At 44.0% G+C, this 22,874-nt stretch overlaps 1 protein-coding gene across 1 annotated transcript in view; it reads right to left on the bottom strand.

Annotated features, from left to right (window-relative positions):
* Window positions 1–21,832, bottom strand: part of SNX29 (sorting nexin 29) — a 497,051-nt gene extending 475,219 nt beyond the window's left edge. Inside the window, exons 1-2 of the mRNA XM_035022295.1 lie at window positions 21,451–21,832; window positions 19,140–19,192 (exon numbers count right to left, since the gene is read on the bottom strand). Coding sequence (XP_034878186.1) covers window positions 19,140–19,192; window positions 21,451–21,537 — 140 coding nt within the window. The 5' untranslated portion in view covers window positions 21,538–21,832. The remainder of the gene's footprint in view (window positions 1–19,139; window positions 19,193–21,450) is intronic.
* Between the last annotated feature and the right edge of the window lie 1,042 nt (window positions 21,833–22,874).

Below are 22,874 nucleotides of genomic sequence, written 5' to 3'. Positions count from 1 at the left end.
AAATAGACATAATGAAAATGTTCTAAAACTGGGTGTGTTAATGGTTGTACAACTCTATAAATTTACTTTAAAAAAATCACTGCAGGGGGTGCCTGGGTGGCACAGTTGGTTAGGCAAATGACTCTTGGTTTCCACTCAGGTGGTGATCTCAAGGTCGTGAAACTGAGCCCCACATTGGGCTCTGCCCTCAGTACAGAGTCGGCTTAAGACACTTCCCCACCCCCCTGTGTGCACCCTCTCTATATATAAAATAAATAAATAAATAAATTTTAAAAATCACTGCATTCTACACTTAGAAGAGGTAGATTTTTATGGTATGTAAATCAGACTTCAATAAAGCTGTTAAGAATAAAAAATTAAAAAAAAAAAAAAAACTGGGGTACCTGAGTGGCAGAGTCAGTTAAGCATCCAACTCTTGGTTTCCAATCGGGTGGTGACCTCAGGGTCTGAGATCGAGCCCCACATTGTGGTCCGTGCTCAGCAGGGAATCTGCTTGAGATTCTCTCTCCCTCTCCCTCCGCCCCTCCCCGCCAAACTCAATCACACACATGTGCTCTCTCCCTCTCTCTAATAAATAAATCTTTAAAAGAAAACTGCCCTCAAGGTGCTCAGTAAAGCCTGATAAAGAAATGAAGGAATGGAAAATTGAATACCTTACTCCTGAATTTAAAACTACCAACACCAGCAGAGCTTAAGTAGCTTACTGCTGAAATTCTGCAAACACTGGTTTTCCTAAGTTTTGACCTATATTTCAAGATTTCTTATCCTGCCATATTAATCTGTAATAATATTCTTAGGAATCCTGTACCTTTTTATGGCAAATGTTAGAACAACTGACAGGAGCAGCAATAAAAGCTGCATTTTTACGAATGACATCAAATTAACCTTATGAAAGAGGGCATATTTCAAAGTGCTTCTTTCACTATGTTACAGGAACCTTTTGGGGAAAACCAAGTACATCATGAAAATGGACCAGATTATCCTCATGTGGAAAGCTCCAATGTCACCTGGAACGGAGTCAACTGTACCCATAAAAATCAGCCAATTAACAGCATCAGCCATATCTCAGACTTAGCACAGTACAATCACCACTAGCCATTGCAATGGGCCATGCTCTACATTTATGTGTAATAAATTAAATTTTCCAGAGGTTCACATCCTTCAACCTATAAATTTTCCTGGCAGATAACCAATCCTCAACGGCAATCTACAAGTTACATAAAGATTTAGGAATGAAGATACTAAAAACAACATTATCTACACCTGGGGAAAGTTAAAAACCACTAAAGATTTGACACTTGGGAAACTGGCTCAACAAACCATAGCACAGCTTATAACCGAATGCTATTTAGCCCTTAAAACTCAAACCTACAAGTTTATAACATAAAATGAAAAATAAGCAGGATACAAAACTATATATTAAGTACACTCTCAACTATGCTAAAAAGAAAAACTCCTGAAGGGAATTATGTGAAAACATTAAGAGCCACTTGGTAAAAGAATTGCTGGTGATGTCTTTCTTGGCTTTATGCTTTTCTGAACTCAGCTTCTTTCCAAAACAAGTATTAAAGTAGTATTCATGTCTCAAGAATCAGAAATATTGCTACCTTGAGCTACAACGAATGGAGAAATACAATTCAAAAGTTATGCTGAGGGACACCTGGGTGGCTCAGTTGGTTAAGCGTCTGCCTTCAGCTCAGGTCATGACGTGGGGGCCTGGGATCGAGCCCTGCATCAGGCTCCCTGCTCAGGGGGAAGCCTGTTTCTCCCTCTCCAACTCCCCCTGCTTATGCTCTCTCTCTCTGACAAATAAATAAATAAAATCTTTTTTTTTTTAATTTTTAAAAATAAGTTAAAATGTAAGTTATGATGAGGAAAAAGCATACAACTATTTTAAATGCTTATAGAGAACTTGAAATAGCATTTTTAAAGATAAATAAATAAAAAGCTGATTATAATGTTAAGCCAAAAAAAGCAGATCTACAAAGATATAAAAATGTTTCCAACCCACAAATAAAAAATATTGCAATAAATGAAACTATAACATTAAAATTTTATTTTTTTAAGTAAACAAAATGGGGCAAGGGAATTCCATTTACAATAGTAACCAAAGTAAAATAAATCCTACTTTTAAACAAGAAAGATAAAAGTCCTATATGAAGAAAAGCATAATATTTTCTTAAAAGGTATAAAAGTCAAAATAAATAGAAATACCATTTTCCTGAATAAGATTTATTAAAATAAAGTCACTAATGTATAAATTAATTACGTATACATCAATTAATGCATAAATTGAATACAATTCCAATAATAATCCCAAGGATTATACTAATAAGTCCAAGGAAGGACTTGGCACAGAGTGGTTTGGGGTGCAGGAATAAACATATTGATGGAGTATGGGGAAACCCCTCATAAAAAATCCAAATAAATATGGAAACATTAAATATAATAATAGCACTTCAATTCAGATGGGGAAGAATGGGCTGCTTAAGCAGGGGCAATAACACAAGTGGCTGGCTACAGGGTTGAAAGAAAAGAAGAATAAACTTGTGTTTCAAACTCCAGACAGAACAAAACTCCAGATGGATCAAGATAAAGAAAAATATAAATGGGAAAAAATAAAACTGTAAAAATAATAGACAAAAATACAGAAGAACCTCAGGACAGGATACTCTAAAACCAAAATTTTAAAGGTTCATTCAGGGCACCAGGGTGGCTCAGTCGGTTAAGCGTCTGACTCCTGGTCTCAGCTCAGGTCTTGATCTCAGGGTCATGGGTTCAAACACCATGCTGGGCTCCACACTGGGCATGGAGCCTACTTAGAAAAAAAAAAGGTTCATATAATTAACTGCATAAGATTCTTAAATTTCTATATGGCAAAAGATACCATAAACATGGTAAAACAATAATGATATACTGGAGAAAATACTTACAGCACATATAACTGAAAAAGGATTAAAAGCCATAATACATGGAATGCTTCTACAAACGGGTAAGTGAAAGACAAGCAACTCAAATAATAAACTTTTCAACAAGTCAACAAACAAATCATGAAAGGAGGAAATATTGGCCAATAAACAGATGAAAAGATACTCAGTCTCACCAGTGGCCAGCAAAGTGTCACAGTATTAAGATACCAATTCAGGACTATCAACTTTAAAACCAATCATAGACGGAGCACAAGTATATGTAAATGAGCACTGTTGGGAATATAAATGTGAATTGCTGCATCTTTCTGCAAAGAGATCAGACAGTACAATTTTTTTTAAGAATTTTATTTATTTATTTTTGCGAGAGAGAGAGAGAGAGAGAGAGAGAGAGAGCGCGCACACACGAGATGGGGGAGGAGCAGAGGGAGAAGCAGACTCCCCGCTGAGCAGGAGCCCAACGCAGGACTCGATCCCAGGACCCTGGGATCATGACCAGAGCTGAAGGATCATAACTGACCAAGCCACCCAGGCACCCTAGACAGTACAGTTTTTTTAAATGCCCATATACTTTGACTCAGAAATCCTACTTCTAGCAATGTATCCTATAAAAATAAAAGCATTACTAATTTTAAAAATGGGCAAAAAGCATAAACAGACATTTCACCAAAGGGGATATACACATACAAGCATGAAAAAATATGTTCAATGTCATTAGGGAAATGCAAATTAAAACCACCATGAGATACCACTGCACACCTGTAAGAATGGCTAAAATAGGAAATCATGACAATACCAAATGCTGACAAGAATGCAGAGGAACTGGATCACTTGCACGTTGTTGGTAGGAACGTAAATGGCACAGCTAGTCTAGAAAACTTCGGCAGTTTCTTATAAAACTAAATATGCAAATATCATCCACCCAACAACTACACTCTGGGTGACTACCTCAGAAAAATGAAAACATTATGTTCCCATAAAAACACCTGTACATGGATGTTTACAGCAGCATTATTTGCAGTAGCCAAAAACTGAAACAACCCAGATGTCCCTCAACGAGTTAATGAAGAAACAGAGTTTGGTCCCTCCATACCACGGAATACTACTCACAACAAAAAGGCACACACACTGCTGATACATGCAACAACATGGGTGGATCTCATGGGAATCACACTGAGTGGGAAAAAAACCCAATCCCAAGAGGTTACACACTGTATGATTCCGCTAATGTAATGTTCTCCAAGTGACAAAATTATAGAACTGGAGGACAGGTTGGTGGTTGCCAGGAGTTAGGGATGGAGAGGGAGGGAACAGGAGGGAGGTGGGTGTGATAATAAAAGGTCAGCAGGAGGGATCCTGTGACAATGAAACTATTCCATTATCTGACTGCGGTGATGGGCAGGTGTCCCTATGCAGTGATCATCCTGCACAGAACTACACACGCACACACACGCACACAAGTGCACGCGCACACAAATAAGTATAAGCAAAACTAGAGTTTTACAAGGTTTTATTACTAAGGGAAACTGGGGAAAAGGGAAACCGGGGACATCTAGGTGGCTCAGTCGGTTGAGCATCTGCCTTCGGCTCAGGTCATGATCCCAGGGTGCTGGGATCGAGCCCGGCATTGGGTTCCCTCCTCAGCGGGAAGCCTGCTTCTCCCTCTGCCTCTGCCTGCAGCTCTGCCTGCTTGTGGTCTCTCTGTCTCTTAAATAAATAAATAAAATCTTTTTTAAAAAAGGGAAACTGGATTTTTCTATATTATTTCTTACAAATGTATATGAATCTATAATTATCTCAAAATTAAAAGTTTAAATAAACAAATATAAAAACACTTGTAAGCAAAGATATATGTGTGTGTGTGTATACACACACACACACAAATATTTTTATTGCAGCATTGTTTACAATAGCAAAAGCAAAAACAGAACTAGAAACAACCAGAATACCCATTAACAGGAAAATAGTAAATAATAGTACCTCCACACTACAAATATTACACAGAAATTTAGAAAGAATGAGATGCCGTATGAAATCAACCCTAAGAAGCACCACCTTTCCCCACACACACACACATCTCTGAAATCCAGCTGTGCCTCATAATTGATGAAATTATATAATTAAAATTGGCATTGGTCATGAAGATGCCATTGATAGTAAGCTGCACCATTATGTCACCTACTGACCTGGAACAATCTCCATAACACACGGCCTAGTTTAAAAACAAAAACAATGGGGAGCCTAGGTGTCTCAGTCAGTTAATCGTCCAACTCCTGATTTCGGCTCAGGTCATGATCTCAGGGCCTTGAGATGAAGCCCTATGTCAGGCTCTGTGCTGGGCGTGGAGCCAGCTTAAGATTCTCTCTCTCTCTCCCTTTCCTTCGGCCCCTCCCCACACCCTCCCCCAACTCACATGCTCTCTCTCTATATATATATTTAAAAAAAGGCAAGTTATAGAGTAATATAAATGGTATAGTTCCCATTTGTGAGGGAGTAGGAGAAAGAGGAGTGGGTTCCAATGATTATGTCCCCTCAATCATTTGCACTTTCTACATCATTTGAGTAGACTTAAGCATCCCTGAAAATTCATGCAAATTCATCTAGAGCAAGGATCATGAGGGCTGAGGCCCCACATCCCAGTGTGACAGCACCAGCATGCAAGGGCCCTCCCCCCACCCATTGCTGTGCCAGGGGTCCCAGGACCTGAGAATCAAGCCAGCCTGGTGCTCTCAATTAGTGCCACGTGCCATGGCCCAGAGCATGCTCTCTCTGTGCTAAGTAAATGGAATTAAAGTAAACTGCAGCCCAGAGATAAAGGACCAAAAAGATCTGTGAGAAAGATGGCAACCATCTAGAAGAAACTAAAATTGGCTTTAGTTTTATCCCATAGGCCATACAAAAATAAATTCTAGGTGGATTAAAGGCTTAACTGTAAACAATAAAAATCTTACCAAAAAATTTAAAAAACACTGCATGCACAATCTAACATTCGGAAGATCTTTTTAAAACACTGAAAACCTATGGGGGGCGCCTGGGCAGCTCAGTCAGTTAAGTGTCTGCCTTCAGCTCAGGTCATGATCCTGCGGTCCTGGGATCAGGCCCCACATCCGGCTCCCTGCTCAGCCAGGAAACTGTTTCTCCCTCTCCCTCTGCCGCTCCCCCTACTTGTGCTGTCAAATGAATAAATAAAATATTTAAAAAAAAACAAAAACAATGAAAACCTAGAAACTGGTAGGTAGGCATATGGATCCATAAAAAGACATTTAATCATGTAAAAAATTTTAAATGTGGTAGTATAATAGATACTGTTATCTGTGCTTCCAAAGATAATGGACAGATATGAAAAAATATTTGCAAAGAGAAAACAGATGAAAGATTAATTAATTATAATAATATATAAAGAGCTCTCACAAACTGACAAGGAGACAAATAATCCGGTAAGAAAATGTATACTATGAAGGAGCTTTACACAAAACAGTAAAGTCAAATAGCCAAAACATATTTAAGGAAAAAAAAAAAAAGATACTGAAATTCACTAGCAATCAAAGAAATGCAAATTAAAGCGACTGTGAGCCACCACCTTTTTTTTTTTAAGATTTATTTATTTGAGAGAGAGAGTGTGTGTAAGGGCAGGGGGAGGGTGGGGCAGGGGGATAGGGAGAGAAAGAACCTCAAGCTGACTTTGCACTGAGTGCAGAGCCTGACCCAGGGCTTAATCTCACAACTCTTGAGATCACGACCTGAGCCGAAACCAAGAGTCAAATGCTTAACCGACAGCCACGCAGGCGCCCTGAGCCACCACCTTTCACCCATCAGACCTACAAAACTTCAAAACAATAGGAAAGAGAAGGGTGGTCTCATGCACTGCCAGTAGAAATTTTTAGAAAGATACCTGATCACAATAATTATTAAAATTAAACACATATTGGGGCACCTGAGTGGCTCAGTTGATTAAGCATCTGACTTCCGCTCAGGTCATGATCTCAGGGTCCTGGGACAGAGCCCCGAATAGGGCTGGGCACTCAGCGGGGAGTCTGCTTTCCCTCTCCCTCTCCCTCCATCTCTCCCTCCGCTCATGCTCTGCTTCTCTGTCTCTCTCTCTCAAATAAATAAAATCTTTTAAGACAAATAAAATATAAAAACTAAACACATATAGGGGCACTTGGGTGGCTCAGTCAGTTAAATGTCCAACTCTTGATCTCAGCTCATGTCTTGATCTCAGGATTGTGAGTTCAGCCCTGCGTTGGGCTCCACACAAGACATGGAGCCTACTTTAAAAAAAAATAAGTCAATTAATTAAATAAAATAAAAACACATATTCTCGTTGACCCAGCAACCCAACTCCTAGAAATCTATGCCAAGGAAATAAAATCCTCAGTATTTAAGTAAAGATGCTCAAGGGTGTCCGTTGTTTCATCATCCACAGTAGTGAACGCTGGACACGAAGTCGCTATTACCTCATGGGCAGCTATTTGCACATATGCATCATGAGATATAATGCAACCTCTTAAAAACAATTATCAGATTTATAAAAGTAAAAATAATTACAACAATTACTGGAACCTTAACTTGGAAAGGTTTTGACAGGAATAGTGCCAAGAGAGAAAACACAGATACAGAACATTATATATCATTCAATTTTTGTAAAACAATGGCAATTAAATCTGTGTGTGTGTGTACACACGTGTGTGTTACTTGTAAAAATTATATGAACATGAAGAAAACCACAGAACAAATAATTTTTGGTCATGAACATAAGGTACTCAGAGGGAGGGAGGAAGAAGATAAAATAGAGAAAAAAGAGGCCCCAAAAAAGGTTGACAAAGAATCAGAAAGAATTCAAGCCTGGGAGCAGTGAAAACTCACAGGCAGTAGTTACTGTAAGTGTGAAGGTTTGAGGGTGGCAGACAGGCATGTAAAAAGAAATCAAATAAATGTTCTACCAGAGGAGCCAGAATGAAAAAAATAACCAATTCTTCAATGAGTTGAATCACAATTTCTGACCATTTGCAAAAGTTACTAATATCAGCATAGTGACTGTCTTCTCTGGGGCAGCCAGACCTCCAGCTCTTCGTCTAGACGCAAACACAGCCTGGGACTCTCTTGGCAGACGAGGAGCTTCAGAATCAGGACCAGGAGCTGGCAGCCAGGAAGGAATCAGCTGAAGGAGCTGGTTCCATCAAATGGGAAAAAGAGAACGGAGAAAACACAAGTCCCTAGATGCAGAAGGAGTGAGTAAATGGGAAACGAGAAACACAGAAGTGACACTAAGCCAGTGGCCCACAGGCTCTCCAAGCTTGGTCGGAGCCCATAGCCTGGGAGAAAGAAAATTCCACACCAAAGCTTGCTTTAAAACAAACAAAACAAAATTTAAAACAACACACAATTGCTCTGATTTCTGGCCACACCTTAGAGCCAGAGAACTGATGTCTCATCCTCCATGTCTCACTGTCCGTGTCCCGTCAGCCCCTCCGGCTTATCAAGGCTGTCATCAGGCTTCTCAATCCTTCCGTCTCTCCTCCCAACCACCTCCGCTCAGCCCTCCTGCCCAGTGCACAGAGCCACCCCTCACTGCTCCCCAGACCCCATCTCACCCCCCCCCCCCCCCCCCCCCCCCCCCCCTTCCCCAAAAGCAACCCTATGTTGTTGTCTTTCTTTGTTTTCCCCCACTCATACTATACTTTGCCATGGCACACACGGGACATGACACAAATTTAGGAGGAACAGAGATGAACATTTTTATGTTAATCATTTCAATGCGTCAAGGAAGAAAATAATCAGCCATCAGTCTTTTATTTCACTGATGGTATTACTTATGACAAGACCAGAGTAGACAGGGCCTTCACATCCCACTGCAAGTCAATATCTGGCTCAGATGGCATACATAAATGGCAAAAACTGTGAAAATGGAACACAAATAGCCATAGTTTAAGAAATGATACACTGTATTTACCCCAAATATACAAATGTAGTGATCCAAAGGGGCACATGCACCCCAATGTTTATAGCAGCAATGTCCACAATAGCCTAACATTGGAAAGAGCCAAGATGTCCATCAACAAATGAATGGATAAAGATGTGATATATATATATATATATAATGGAATATTATGCAGCCATCAAAAAGAAAGAACACAGGGGGCGCCTGGGTGGCTCAGTTGTTTGGGCGACTGCCTTCGGCTCAGGTCATGATCCTGGAGTCCCGGGATCGAGTCCCGCGTCGGGCTCCCTGCTCAGCAGGGAGTCTGCTTCTCCCTCTCCCGCTCCCCCCTCTTGTGCTCTGTCTCTAAAATAAATAAATAAAATCTTAAAAAAAAAAAAAGAAAGAAAGAACACGAAATCTTGCCATTTGCAATGACATGGATGGAACTAGAAGGTATTATGCTGAGCGAAATAAGTCAATCAGAGAAAGACAATTATCATATGATCTCACTGATATGAGGAATTTGAGAAACAAGACAGAGGATCATAGGGGAAGGGAGGGAAAAATGAAACAAGACAAAACCAGAGAGGGAGACAAACCATAAGAGACTTTTTTTTTTAAGATTTTATTTATTTATTTGACAGAGAGAGAGAAAGCAAGAGAAGGAACACAAGCAGGGGTGTGGGAATGGGAGAAGCAGGCCCGCCGCTGAGCAGGGAGCCAGATGTGGGACTCGATCCCAGGACCCTGGGATCACGACCTAAGCCAAAGGCAGACACTTAACAACTAAGCCACCCAGGTGCCCCAATAAGAGACTCTTAATCTCAGGAAACAAACTGAGGGTTGCTGGAGTGGAGGGGGGTGGGAGGGATGGGGTGGCTGGGTAATGGACACTGGGGAGGGTATGTGCTATGGTGAATGCTGTGAATTGTTTAAGACTGATGAATCACAGACCTGTACCCCTGAAACAAATAATACATTATATGTTAATAAAAAATTTTTAAAAAGAAATGATATCCTATGGGGCGCCTGGGTGGCTCAGTTGGTTAAGCATCTGCCTTTGGCTCAAGTCATGATCCCAGGGTCCTGGGATCAAGCCCCCAAATCGAGCCCCCAGGTCGAGTCGGGCTCCCTACTCAGCAGGGAGTCTGCTTCTCCCTCTGCCCCTCCCCCTGCTCATGCTCTCACACTCATCTCTCTTTTTCTCTCTCTCAAATAAATAAAATCTTAAGGAAGGAAGGAAGGAAAGAAGGAAGGAAAGGGAAGGGAAGGATAGAAACCTTAGTGGATAAAGTTCAAACACTTTCCCATGACAGTAAGAGAGGAACCTCCTGTCTTTCAAGACCATCCCACCATGTTCTCACACCACCCTACACTGTCCCAATGGCTACTCCTGCTGCCTGAATTGCCGTCCTACTCATTCGACCACTAAAGACCCCGCACTCACCTCTCACGTCTGGACTATGTAATTATTACTACAGGCCACCATGACTGTCCACAATTTACCCGCCCATCTCCTGGACTCAATTTTGAGTTCCCTGAGGACAGCAACCAACTTGTCCAGTTTATATCCCCAGTGCCAACGTAGTGATCTACAAATAGATATCTGTTGGATGGAGGAATTAATGAACAATGAGTGTAGCCTTTAGTTTTCAAATTAGCCAAAACACTGGTATGTCTAGTCAGGAAGAAAACGTATTGAGTTTTAGTAAGTTCCTACCGGCTGTGCCAAGCAGACATTGTTACATCTAAGGAAGTGGGGGCTGTGATCACCATCTGACTTTCCAAATGATATGACAGTGGCCTAGAGAAGCTAAGTAAATCCCAAATTACACAGCTGGTAATTGGTAATTTGTGGCTGGGGTGGGCATCTGATACCAAAGCTCATACTTCATGCTCAGGGTCTCTCTCCACCATCAAGACAGGGATGATGAGGATGATAGCGATGATGGTGCTTACATATTGTTTCCGTGGGCCAAGCACTATTTTCTATAGCTATCAATATAAATAATATAAATACTAAAAATCAGACATGGAAATGTGCTCAGATTTGCTAAATGCCCTAGGGCTCCCCAGTAGCTAAAAATAATCTTTTTCCAAAAAGAAATCAATTTATTTGATCGATACAGTAAAAAAAAAAGAATATACAATGTGGAACTATCTACTACAGATCCTCAAGGTGGAAATGAAGTGCTCAGGATAGGGAGGAGAGATAATCCAATTAAAGAACCCCCAGATTGTCTGCAGGATGAGAAGAATTAAAATATCCAGTCAACACCTCAAACTAGTAGGTTGGTAAGAAACCTGTGAGAAACTGAAGACAAAAATCACATGATGAACATCCAGAGACATTTAAAAGAGGAAAAGGAATGCTCGGAAAGGCCATTTGGTCTCATAAGTGTTCAGGGGAATACATATGAGCATTTTCAACTACGTGAAGAATAACATTAGGGAACAGCAAAGGGCAGCTGGTTTTGTTTTGTAGCTTCCTGAAAAGTTCAGAAATGTTTCTAATTCCTCACAGGTAAAGTAAAGAAAAACCACCAAAACCAATCACTCTTCCTTGGCAAGCTTTGAAAGGAGGGGAAATGCTCCTGACTTCTTCTGACATAGTCACCAAAAGGGTCACAAAAATGTACAATTCCTGAATGTTCTGAGACAAATGCCCAAAGCCGACTCACTGCCTCCCCGTAATGGCAAAGACACTGAGTGTGCAGAGAACAGTCACCAAGTGTCAAGGCATTTTACATAAAATTACAGTGAAAATAACAATAGCTAACAATTTCTGGAAACTTATTAGCCACCAGGCACTGTTCCAAAGGCTCCACATAAAATCACTCACAACTCTACCAAGTCAATATTATGGCAGCTGTACCCATTTACAGATGAGGACATCAGGGCACAAGAAAGTCAAAACTTGCCCACAGACCAACATGACTCGGGACTGGCAGCACCAAGATTCAAACTCTGAGCCCCAAATCCCACGTGCCTTCTGCCACCCCGCAGCTGGGGCTACTGTTGACAATTCCAAGGAGAAACTTCCAGATTGTGCTCGGTAATTCCACACGGGAAGAAGATGCTTCTGTGGAACAATAACGTATCTAGCCCCGGAGGTAACCTCCAGTGCCTGCTGAGTTCTTCGGCCACTATTTCTAGAAGGTAAATTATTCAAAATAATACAGCCTCGCCATCAACCAGCGTGACTGACAGTCCGTGCAATAATTTTAATGAAGCACAAGAATGGATCTTTGCTCTTAGGGGAACACAGAGCAAGACAACAACTCCGAGAGAGGGGTAAGGAGAAACGCACGCATTTCGGGGCCCAGTGACTGCCCCCACTTCCTCCTGGGGAGGTTTCTAAGGACAGAAGCTGATGAAACAGGCCCTGCCTCTAATTTCCCTTCATTTAAATGGTGTTTGACACTTGACACGAGGACTGGTGCATCTTGCCCTGTAATCTCAGAAGATCAAACAAATCTCCCTCCCACACCCTCAGGCTTTGCATCTGGTGTTAGCCCAAAAGTACTGTTTATCATGGAGAACCAAATGCCATACACAGCTTCAGACTCGCCAGGGCTCCTGCCCAGACTTCAGTCGTTCACAAACAGCTGGGCAACTTCTGTTACATCTGACGGCAGGTACTGTTATTTACTTGTCCGAGTCTGATTCATATTTTCCACATAAAGAAGCCTGTTTTAAAAGGGAAAACTATCGCTATTGCAAATGGAAAGCCAGCATCATGGGCCCTACAGAGTAAATGTAAATGCAATCAAAGTATTAAATTCTGTCTCTGCCACTCAGCCAGGGGAAGACTGAGCCTGAAGCCTCTGTTTAAAGAGAAGAGGGCTGCTGGAGACATACTACTCTGAAATGGAGGATATTGTTGTTTTTGTAGGTCAAAAGGATCAAATATTAGCAATTTCATTTAATTCAACCTAACATTAATACCAAACCAAGTCTCACCACCAATATCATTGAAACTTAAAAAGAAAAGGCGAATCACTGAGCCACTAGGCAACTGAAAGGAATCTAATGCCATGACATTTAACAATTGAAATGACGTTAAGCACTTGCAGTGAGACAAATCTCTCGTCTAGGGAAACTGTGTTAGAAAAACAGGAGGAGGTGTAGTGCCAGAGAGTGAGGACCACAGCAGGAATACGAAGTCTGTCTCCAGTCCTGCTCCACTACCCACAAACCATGTGACCCACCCAACCAAAGTCTGTGCCCCCAGCACCAATGTGTACCAGATACTAAGTTAATGCTGCATAAATGACCAGCCGCCAAGTTTCTACACTCGTAAAAGTAGGGAAATCATCCCCCCTCCTGCTTGTCTATACCTCAGGGTCATTGCAAGGATCAAATGAGACTGATGATGGAGACATGAACATTTTTATTTTTTTAAAGATTTTATTTATTTATTCATGAGAGACAGAGGCAGAGGGAGAGGCAGGCTCCCAGCAGAGCAGAAAGCCCAATGTGGGACTCGATCCCAGGACCCTGGGATCATGACCTGAGCCGAAGGCAGACGCTTAGCCAACTGAGCCACCCAGGTGTTCTGAGACATGAGCATTTTTAAACCACAGACTACTGTCACAAGAAAGACTGTCACTACAATACAGTAGCAAGAGGGGACAGCTGTTGGGCACTGCGGGCAACCCATGTTCGTAACAGTCACCTTCAACACAGTACCCAGATTTCATTTGAAGGTTTATTTCTTCCTCACTGGATCCTGTCTTGGGATGGTGAACCCAAATAGACGTCTTGCACTGAGCAAGCCAGCGGAGTCCCAGGAGGCTCCTTTAGCCAAATCCTTCTACTGGCAGCCAGGACTGGCCAATCAGGTGCTTCCTCCCTGGAATGTCAATCTTGAGCAGAATGAGAGTCACTTCAGCAGTGGAACCTTAACTAGACTGCCATTCCTGCTAGAAGACCATTTCTGGGCCCGTTTCCAGCTTAGGAGGCTTCCTTCCGAAGTTGTCTTGACTCCTTCCTGTTTCCAAACCTGGCCTGCCCTCAACTCTATAAGTCCACAACTTCCTTAACTGGAGTAGATTTCTGTTGCTTGTTACCAAAGAGCCTTGGCAGAAACCAGCTGTGTACCATCCTTTCAAAGGTTCCCACTGATGTTCATCCAACCAGCTGGAATCTAGCTGTGACCATAGGCCAACAATCCCAGTCATGCCTAGAACTTTGCCTTAGTAAATTTTAAATTTACTGCCTGCTGCTCCCCGCTGCTTGTGCTTGTTCTCTCCCTCTCTCTCTCTCTGTGTCAAATAAATAAATAAAATCTTAAAAAAAAAGAAGAGAAAATGGAGCTCTTTAGATGTGTCTCTTCCCACATCATTCTTCTGCAGGATGCTAAGAACCAGTGTCTGCTAAGACATAATGGATAATTGGAAGGGATGTTTCCTTAAAAGGCCAAGTGTTATCTTTGAATGCCATTTTATTTACTTTTTTAAAAGATTTTATTTATTTATTTGTGAGAGAGAGAGAGCACAAGAGTGGGGGGAAGATCAGAGGGAGAAGCAGACTCCCGAGGAAGGAGCCCAATGGGGGACTCGATCCCAGGACCCTGGGATCATGACTTGAGCTGAAGGCACCCACTTAACCAACTGAGCCTCCCAGGTGCCCCTAAAGAACTCCACCTTCCAAATGGGGCTGAGAACTATACCCAGAGTTACACAGAAAGAAACCTTCCATCTTCGATTGTTCCTCTAAGAGCGAAAGAGAACGTCGATAAGGCTCACTGATTCACATTTGCCCTTCCCTTCTGTTTGCAGACTACTATCTCCATCAGGAGGCAGCATGGGCAGGAGGCAAAGCTGAGTGATGACTGTCCCCCCCCCCCCACCCCCCGACTTCATTCCCTGGGGCGTGAAATTAACACCTACCTGGCTTGCACTTCTACACACAGTATCTGACTTAATCCTCACAAGTGGCAAGGTAGATGTGATGCTGATCACCTTTTTGGACATGTGGGTTTTTCCCACACAACCAAGCGTTCTCTGACACCAGCTGGGTGTCCTACAACTCCACTCGATTCTGACACCATCTACCCAGAGACAGCGTTAGATCCCACAGGTGAAGATCTCAGTTCTACAAAACTGCACACATCCCCCCCCCTACTTCAGATGTTGGTTGCAAGCCCAAGTTATCACCTGTACTTCTGACTGACTGGCTATGTATCTCGAAGGTTCCCACGACCTCCTCTGTGGGTTAATTTGCCAGAGTGGCTCACAGAACTCAAAGAAGCATTTTACTTACTAGATTACCGGTTTATTATAAAAGGATGTAACTCAGGAACAGCCAGGTGGAAGAGATGCGTAGGGCCATGTAAGGGAAAAGAACACGGAGCCTCCATGCCCTCCCCAGGCACACCTCTCTCCCTGTGCCTCCACATGTTCACCAACCTGGAAGCTCTCTGAGCCCCATCCTTTCGGCGTTTTATGGAGGCTTCATCACATAAGCAGGATTGATTAAATCATTGGCCTTTGGCAATTGAACTCCATCTCCAACCCCTCTCCTCTCCCCAGTGTTGGGGGGCTGGGAAAGAAAGGTCCAACCCTCTAATCAGAGGATTGGTTCTCTTGGCAACTGGCCCCCAACCTTTGGGACTTTCTAAAAGCCACTGCATTAACATAACAGAAGACACCTTTATGGCTCTTATCACTGTGGGAATTCCAGGGGTTTTAGAGCTCAGTGCCAAGCATGACCAAGAACAAATATAAGTATTTCCCAATCAATGGTATAGAGCAAGGAAAAAAGATCCAGATGACCAGGACTTGGCGGGGGGAGGTGGGGCGTGCTGGGGGGGGTAAAATTGGTGTCAGGGATCTGAAGGTTATTAAAAGGCTTTAAAAACAAACAAAACAAAACAAAAACAGAAAAGGCCAGGCCAGGGTAGCTAGAGCAAAGAGCGAGACTGTTAGGGATCTGAGTCTTTTTCCACAGAGCAAAGAGAAGCCAGGGGAAGGCCCTCCCCCGGGGGGTGGGGGTGGGGGGGTGACAGGAAGGCATCTGAATTCTGCAGAAGTCTCTCTGTGCAGATGAAGCAGGACAAGAAAGAAGACAGGGAGTCAGCCTATGGCAGCTATCCTGTAGGAGATGTGGTGACTGGGACAGGTGACAGCAGGGGAGCTTGAAGAGAAGAAAAGACATCTGACATCGCTTCTGGTGCTGGGCCATTTGTCAGGGATGGAGGAGAAAGGAGACTCACCTATCTTTTCAGATCCCACAACAAAATGTTCACAGACTTTCCCTCCTGAGCTTAAGCTTTCTCACAGAATAAGGACAATGACGTGGCCTTTCCTTTATGAAAGTGGTACCACTTTACGCAAACATATTTCAAAGATAAGACCAAGACTGTTATCGAGAAGGAGCCCTCAAGGTGAGGGAAAAACTTTTTTTTTTTTAAACCAGCTTCAAAACTAACAACATCACTCAATGCGCTATATAACACAGGAAGAACAAACTTTGAAGCCCTAGAAACTAGGGTCCCACTTGCAAGTCTAACTTTCTCAGATGTCTAACCGAGGCTGCATTATCCTACCTCTGAGTCTGTTTTCTTATTTGTAAAGAAGGGGTAACACCATCACTCCTCCCGGGGTTGTCCCGAAGACGAAGCATCAACATGAATCATGAATGGCAGGAGCCAGAAGCAGTCATTATTATTAATATAAAGCAGCATACTCCTTTTAGCCATAAACTACAGCTCTCATTGAAGGAATGAACCGTTTAACTTCTACTATAAAACATAATATTGTACCCAATAAAAATCTTAGTTGTAAATTCTGTTATATAAGAACACACTAAGGGCTGCCTCGGTGGCTCAGTCGTTAAGCATCTGCCTTCGACTCAGGTCATGGTCCCAGGGCCCTGGGATCGAGCCCCGCATCGGGCTCCCTGCTTGGCGGGGAGCCTGCTTCTCCCTCTCCCTCTGCCTGCCTCTCTGCCTACTTGTTCTCTATCTCTCTGTCAAATAAATAAAATCTTTAAAAAAAAAAAAAATCCCACATCAATCTCTCAGACTCTGTTTTCCCACTTTGGGATAATAAAACCAGTCGCTATACATTAAGCTGCATTAGCCCAGCTGTCAGGCAAGCCTGGTCCATGTAGGGCCAACTGAGCAGGCTCCAGGCTGCCCCATGCCCTGCCATCCATGTGCTCCCACCACTAAAGAATTAATAATGCCGGGCGCCTGGGTGGCTCAGTCGTTAAGCGTCTGCCTTCAGCTCAGGTCATGGTCCCAGGGTCCTGGGATCGAGCCCCCCATCGGGCTCCCTGCTCCACGGGAAGCCTACTTCTCCCTCTCCCACTCCCCCTGCTTGTGTTCCCTCTCTCGCTGTGTCTCTCTCTGTCAAATAAATAAAATCTTTAAAAAAAAAAAAAGAACACATTAACATTTAGAGATGGATTCTCTCAGGAAAAAAACTGGACAATCATGAGGGGGGAAAAAAAAGTGAGGAAGAAGTCCTGAGTCCACATACCCATACACATCCACATGAATGCACACGCTTGTGTGCATATACACAGGCAGTCTAGGATGGGATGGAGAGTTGCCTTATTGATTAGTAAGCCTCCTGGATGATTCTGATGCAAGTTGACCTTGCATCCCCAAATCAGGACCCCTGTGCTGACCGGGGCCAGGCCCCATAGTAGAGCCTCATGAAAAACTGAAGCAATAAACTGGTCTAATGATCTGATGCCACAAGCATATGCTGAGAAGCTAATGTGTGACAGGCACGAAATGCCCATGCAAAACACTAGAGGAGTCGCCCCTCTGCCCTCAGGGTGCACAAGTCTCGTGGCACAGATATTTAAACACCTGACTATGGCACAACGCAATGCACATGCTCAGCCGGACAGCAAGTCTTTCCTGAGCACGTTCCACATGCTTCCAGGCACCGGGGATACATCAGCGAATAAGACAGCAAACATCCCTGCCCGTACAGAGCTGACATTAGGACACAGAGACAGAAATCAACAAAATAAAAAAGCCTAAAGTACAGTCTGTTGGTGGGTGTTAAGTGTTAAGAAGAAAAACTAGAGAAAAAAAAAGAGAATAAGGGAGGGGTACAGTTTTAAATCTGCACCCGTTCAAATAGGCCCCGCAGCTCTATTAAAATGTAGCACTTCATGCTTTGCTCGCAGCTGGTAAAGTAGCGCAGACACGGGTCTGAAAGGACAGACAGGGACTGACTCTGCTGGGCGGGGTGGCGGCCGCGGCCAGTCTCCAGGATGAGATGAATGCTGAGCGCATGAGTTCTCTTCCCTTCCTTTGTGGGAATGCTCCTCCTGCCACCATGAATCAGCCCTGAATGATTTCACAAAGCAACGGCCTGTGTGTCTCTTACCTTTGCCAAAACATTACCGTCTCCTCCCAGTCAATGTGAAAAGCTTATGCAATTACATCAGCCCTTCCTGGGTCATGAAGGTCAATGGCAATTTTTAGGATTTTTTTTTAATTATAAAGGAAACACATGACCACAGTGTAAAATACGAAAAATGTCAGAAAGTGTAAGGATTCCCAATATTCTCAACCCCAAGATTACCTCTGTTCACATTCTGATGTGTTTTTCACCAGAGTGGTGGTTTAACATAGCTAGCATCACTCTGCATCCATATAATTTTGTATCTTACTCTTTTTATGTTAACTACATATATAATTTGTAAATTACTACACGTGCATTTCTCTGCTTAAAACAAATGTTGTATGGACATCAATTTTAATGGCTACATAACATTCCGTCCTCCTGATGCACTGCACTTTATTAACCATTTCCCACCTGTTGAGCATTTAGATTTCTGAGTTGCCATCATGATCAATTACCCTGAAAATAACTTTATGTAGAAAGGTATTTCAGGGGGCACATGGGTGGCTCAGTCGTTAAGCGTCTGCCTTCGGCTCACGTCATGATCCCTGGGTCCTGGGATAGAGCCCCGCATCAGGCTCCCTGCTCGGCGGGAGCCTGCTTCTCCCTCACCCACTCCTCCTGCTTGTGTTCCCTCTCTAGCGGTCTCACTCTCTGTCAAATAAATAAATAAAATCTTAAAAAAAAAAAAAAAAAGGTATTTCAGGGAATTCCTTCGGAATGGACTACTAGAGGGAAGGAGCATCACAGGAAGCTGCAAATACCCTAGACAAGTAGTCACAGCATGGGTGGTCTACAGATCACCCAAACTGAATCCCCACACCCCTCAGCTGCAGAGGCAGAATACAGAAGCTAGTCATATCTGGCCACCCTTTTGGTCTTGACAGTAAATGGTTTTAGAAGCGACATGTTTACCTGCTGTCGGAATCCGAGGCAATCTCCTTTCTCCCTCCAAAGCGGATCTGGCACTGCAGGGAAAGAGAAGTCACTGAGATCGGCAGTTGGGATGGGACACTCAGACATCACAATCAGTCCACACAGGTTTTCGGGATCCTGGGACACACAGGGTGCGCTAGGTGTCAAGCCAAAATGTGAGATGGACACCCCAGCCTTCCAGCCACCGCTTACAGGAAGGCCTTATCTGCCACTTGTACGGAGTGGGGAGCCTTGTGGGAAAACAACACCAAGAGGAAAACAAAAGCACACAGCCTTGTGCAGGTCATCTAGGAAGCTTCTTCTGTATGTCAGAGGCTGGCTGTCTGAGCACAGAGCTCCCAATGGGACAATTAAAACTTACACAAATCTGTGATGATGGGTGCCTTTGGAAAGGGCCCCAAAGTTGTTATGACTGCCTATAAAATTATGGCAGCATGCTTCAAGCTTCAATCATGCCATCCGGTTGTGCTGCATGACATTTCACCCAGGGCGGGTACTTATAAAAGCAAACCATTCGGGGCATCTGGGTGGCTCAGTCGTTAAGCGTCTGCCTTCGGCTCGGGTCACGATCCCAGGGTCGTGGGACCGAGCCCCACATCGGGCTCCCTGCTCAGCGGGAAGCCTGCTTGTCCCTCTCCCACTCCCCCTGCTTGTGTTCCCTCTCTCGCTGTGTCTCTCTGTCAAATAAATAAGTAAAATTAAAAAAAAAAAAAAAACCATTCTTTCTTCTTTAATTGTGGTAAAAAATAGATAACATGAAATCTACCATTTTAACCATTTTTAGTTATATACCATTCAATTCACAAAACTGTCACCATCAGCAGTAGCCACTACTGTCTTTTAAAGGTGTGGAATCTCCTCTGTGTGTAGCAGGCTTGCAAGATTCCAGAACTTATTCTCCAAATGAATGAATCAATGAATGAATGAATGAATGAATGCTTTTAAATGATACATATGTCAAAACTCATGGAACTGCACACTTTAAATCGGTGTATTTTATTGCATGCCTCAGTTATACCTCAGTAAGATTGACTTTTAAAAGGTCTGTGTACAATGCTTCCATCTCCCCAGTCATAACAACAACAATAGTAACAGCAGCTCTGGGCATAGGCTCCAATTTATTTCTGTTTAATGGCTACATTCAAAGTGGTCCCACTTGCCTCTTCATTTTCTTATTGTATTTCCCACTTCTGGGACAAAGAAACAAATAATGTGGATTCCGTATTTACTACTGGGCCCTTTAGCTACTTCAACAAATGCAAACCCCTCGTCAGCCCTCTGGAGAGCAGTGACTCGATGACAGAGAAGAGGGATGCCCAGAGAGGCTAGATGAGTTGCCCCAGCACACACAGCCTTGAAGAGATGAAGCTGGCATTCGGCTCCAGCTTCACCTGAAACTGCGTCCTTTCCACCACACACCACACCTGGGCGCCAGGAGGCTGGGGAGATGCCAAGTTCTCTGGGTTCACTTCAACACCTGACACGCATCTCTATGAATGTACTGACCTCCCTATATGGTGACCGCATGCACAGAATTGTCAGTGACGCCTTCTGAAATGTGAGCTACCTAGAATTCCCAGCATTGGATCCTAGCTCTGCTACTTATTACCTCTAACTCCTTAAGCGAATTATTGCATCTTTCTGAGCTTCCGTTTCTTTGTCCGTAAACTGGAAACAAGTGCAGGAACCACCTCACAGGGTGGATGGAAGGATGAGAGGGGAAGCGCTCAGCGGAGAGCCCGGCACGGGACTGACGTGTGTGCAGTTAACCATACATGTCTGGCACACACAGGCAAGCACTCTGAAGCCAGCCTCGTGCCAAAGCTTGCTTCCACACCCAGCCAAAAGCCGGATATCAAAAATCGCATCAAGCCATCAGAGCAGAGCCCACCTGGAGGACCCACGCGACCCTGGGCATGGTTTCGCTCCTCCTGTGTGTCTCTGTTCTTGTGCCCAAGGAGCGCTAACTCCAGCCACCACTTCAGCGCCCGGAAGAGTTGCCCTGAAACACAACTGTGGGGAAGTGAGACTTTGACATCGACACCAAAGCCCTTCTCAAAGGGACATCATGACGGACGGGGTCCCCCATGGCGTTAAAGAGTCAGGACATGGGGCGTTCCTCCGTCAGTACTTCTGACTGCCCTCCCTGCTCTCTCGTGGCCTGGGGGGCACTACGAGCCTCACTGCTCCCAGACAGGAAGTGGGGGTAGGTCCATGCAGAAGGGACTTCGACGTGAACTGCCTGACACTGTTACTTGACCTGAGAGTCAAACGGGAGCTTTCCTCTTACCTGTTTCACTGCATCCAGCAGACGCTCCAGCAGAAACTGTCTTTTCAGGTCATTGTTCTGTGATCCTAAAATGCAACGAGGCTTCATTAGTTCAGTTTGACATAAGCCTTCTGCCACAACGGGCTTCAGCCTCCTCTAGAGTGAAGGCACCAATAATCTATCTCATTACAGTGAGGTTTGGCCATTTGCCTGTTGCTACCTCACAGGAAAGCAGCTCAATGAATGTCTCCCACATTTGAAAAACGTGTCCGGAAAGGTCTAACTCAGGGTTTCTCAACCTTGGCGCCAATGACGTTTGGGCCAGATCATTCTCTGTGGTGGGGGCTGCCCTGTGAACTGCAGGATGCCTAGCAGCATCCCTGGCCTCTACCCACCAGACACTATTAGCGTGCGCGCGCACACACACACACATACACACACACACACACACACACACCCCAGTTGTAGCAAAATGTCTCCAGATACTGCCAAATGTCCTCTGGGGGACAAAACTGCCCCCAGTTGAGAACCAGCAGTCTAATTTACCATGCAGTTTCCCTAGTATGGCAGGCACTGCCCACTGGCTGACCTCACCATCGGCTCTGACGTCCTTTCCCCATGCCACCTCCCACGGTACAAGCTGAAAAGCCTAATTACTCCTTTTCTCGGCCTCTTTTGGAAGGCTGACCTTAAGAAGTTCTAGCTGACGGGCGCCTGGGTGGCTCAGTTGGTTAAGTGACTGCCTTCGGCTCAGGTCATGATCCTGGGGTCCCGGGATCGAGTCCCGCATCGGGCTCCCTGCTCGGCGGGGGGTCTGCTTCTCCCTCTGACCCTCTTCCCTCTCGTGCTCTCTGTCTCTCATTCTCTCTCTCAAAGAAAGAAAGAAAGAAAGAAAGAAAGAAAGAAAGAAAGAAAGAAAGAAAGAAAGAAAGAAAGAAGTTCTAGCTGACAAGATGTAAGCAGAAGGGAGGGATGGGGGAAAACCATTCCTTCCTGATAAAGGAACAGTTGTTAATGGTTTCACTCCTCCTTCCATCCTTCACACCTTCATCATAACCACGCTGGGCAGAGTGGCACCACGGCCATGAGGCAACAGCCCAGAGGGAAGGCCAAGAGAACCACAGAGACACCAGCCCTCACACCATTTCACTGCTGAACCAATACTAGAAATCTCCAGCCTCTCATACAGCAAACAACCCCGTTTGTTCAAACCACTGGATGCTGGGCTGTTTACTTGCAGCCCAAAGCATTCCTAACTGATACACGTGGCATGCACCAAACTTCCATTTAAAAGGGTCTGAGGCAGGGACACTTCAAAGCACCAAGCAGACCACTATAGAGCTACATCTGATGCCCCACAGGAGGCCCAGTGACTCCAGTCAACAGGGACACAGCTCTGTACTGTGATGCTCTGGACAGAGAACACAGTCATTTCAAAGGAGACT

Source organism: Mirounga leonina, unplaced genomic scaffold, assembly GCF_011800145.1.
Source record: "Mirounga leonina isolate KUSES-001 unplaced genomic scaffold, KU_Mleo_1.0 Mir_175, whole genome shotgun sequence".
Taxonomy (NCBI): Eukaryota; Metazoa; Chordata; class Mammalia; order Carnivora; family Phocidae; genus Mirounga; species Mirounga leonina.
Note: the sequence above shows the minus strand (reverse complement) of the source record. Positions and strands in the feature narration are given on the sequence as shown.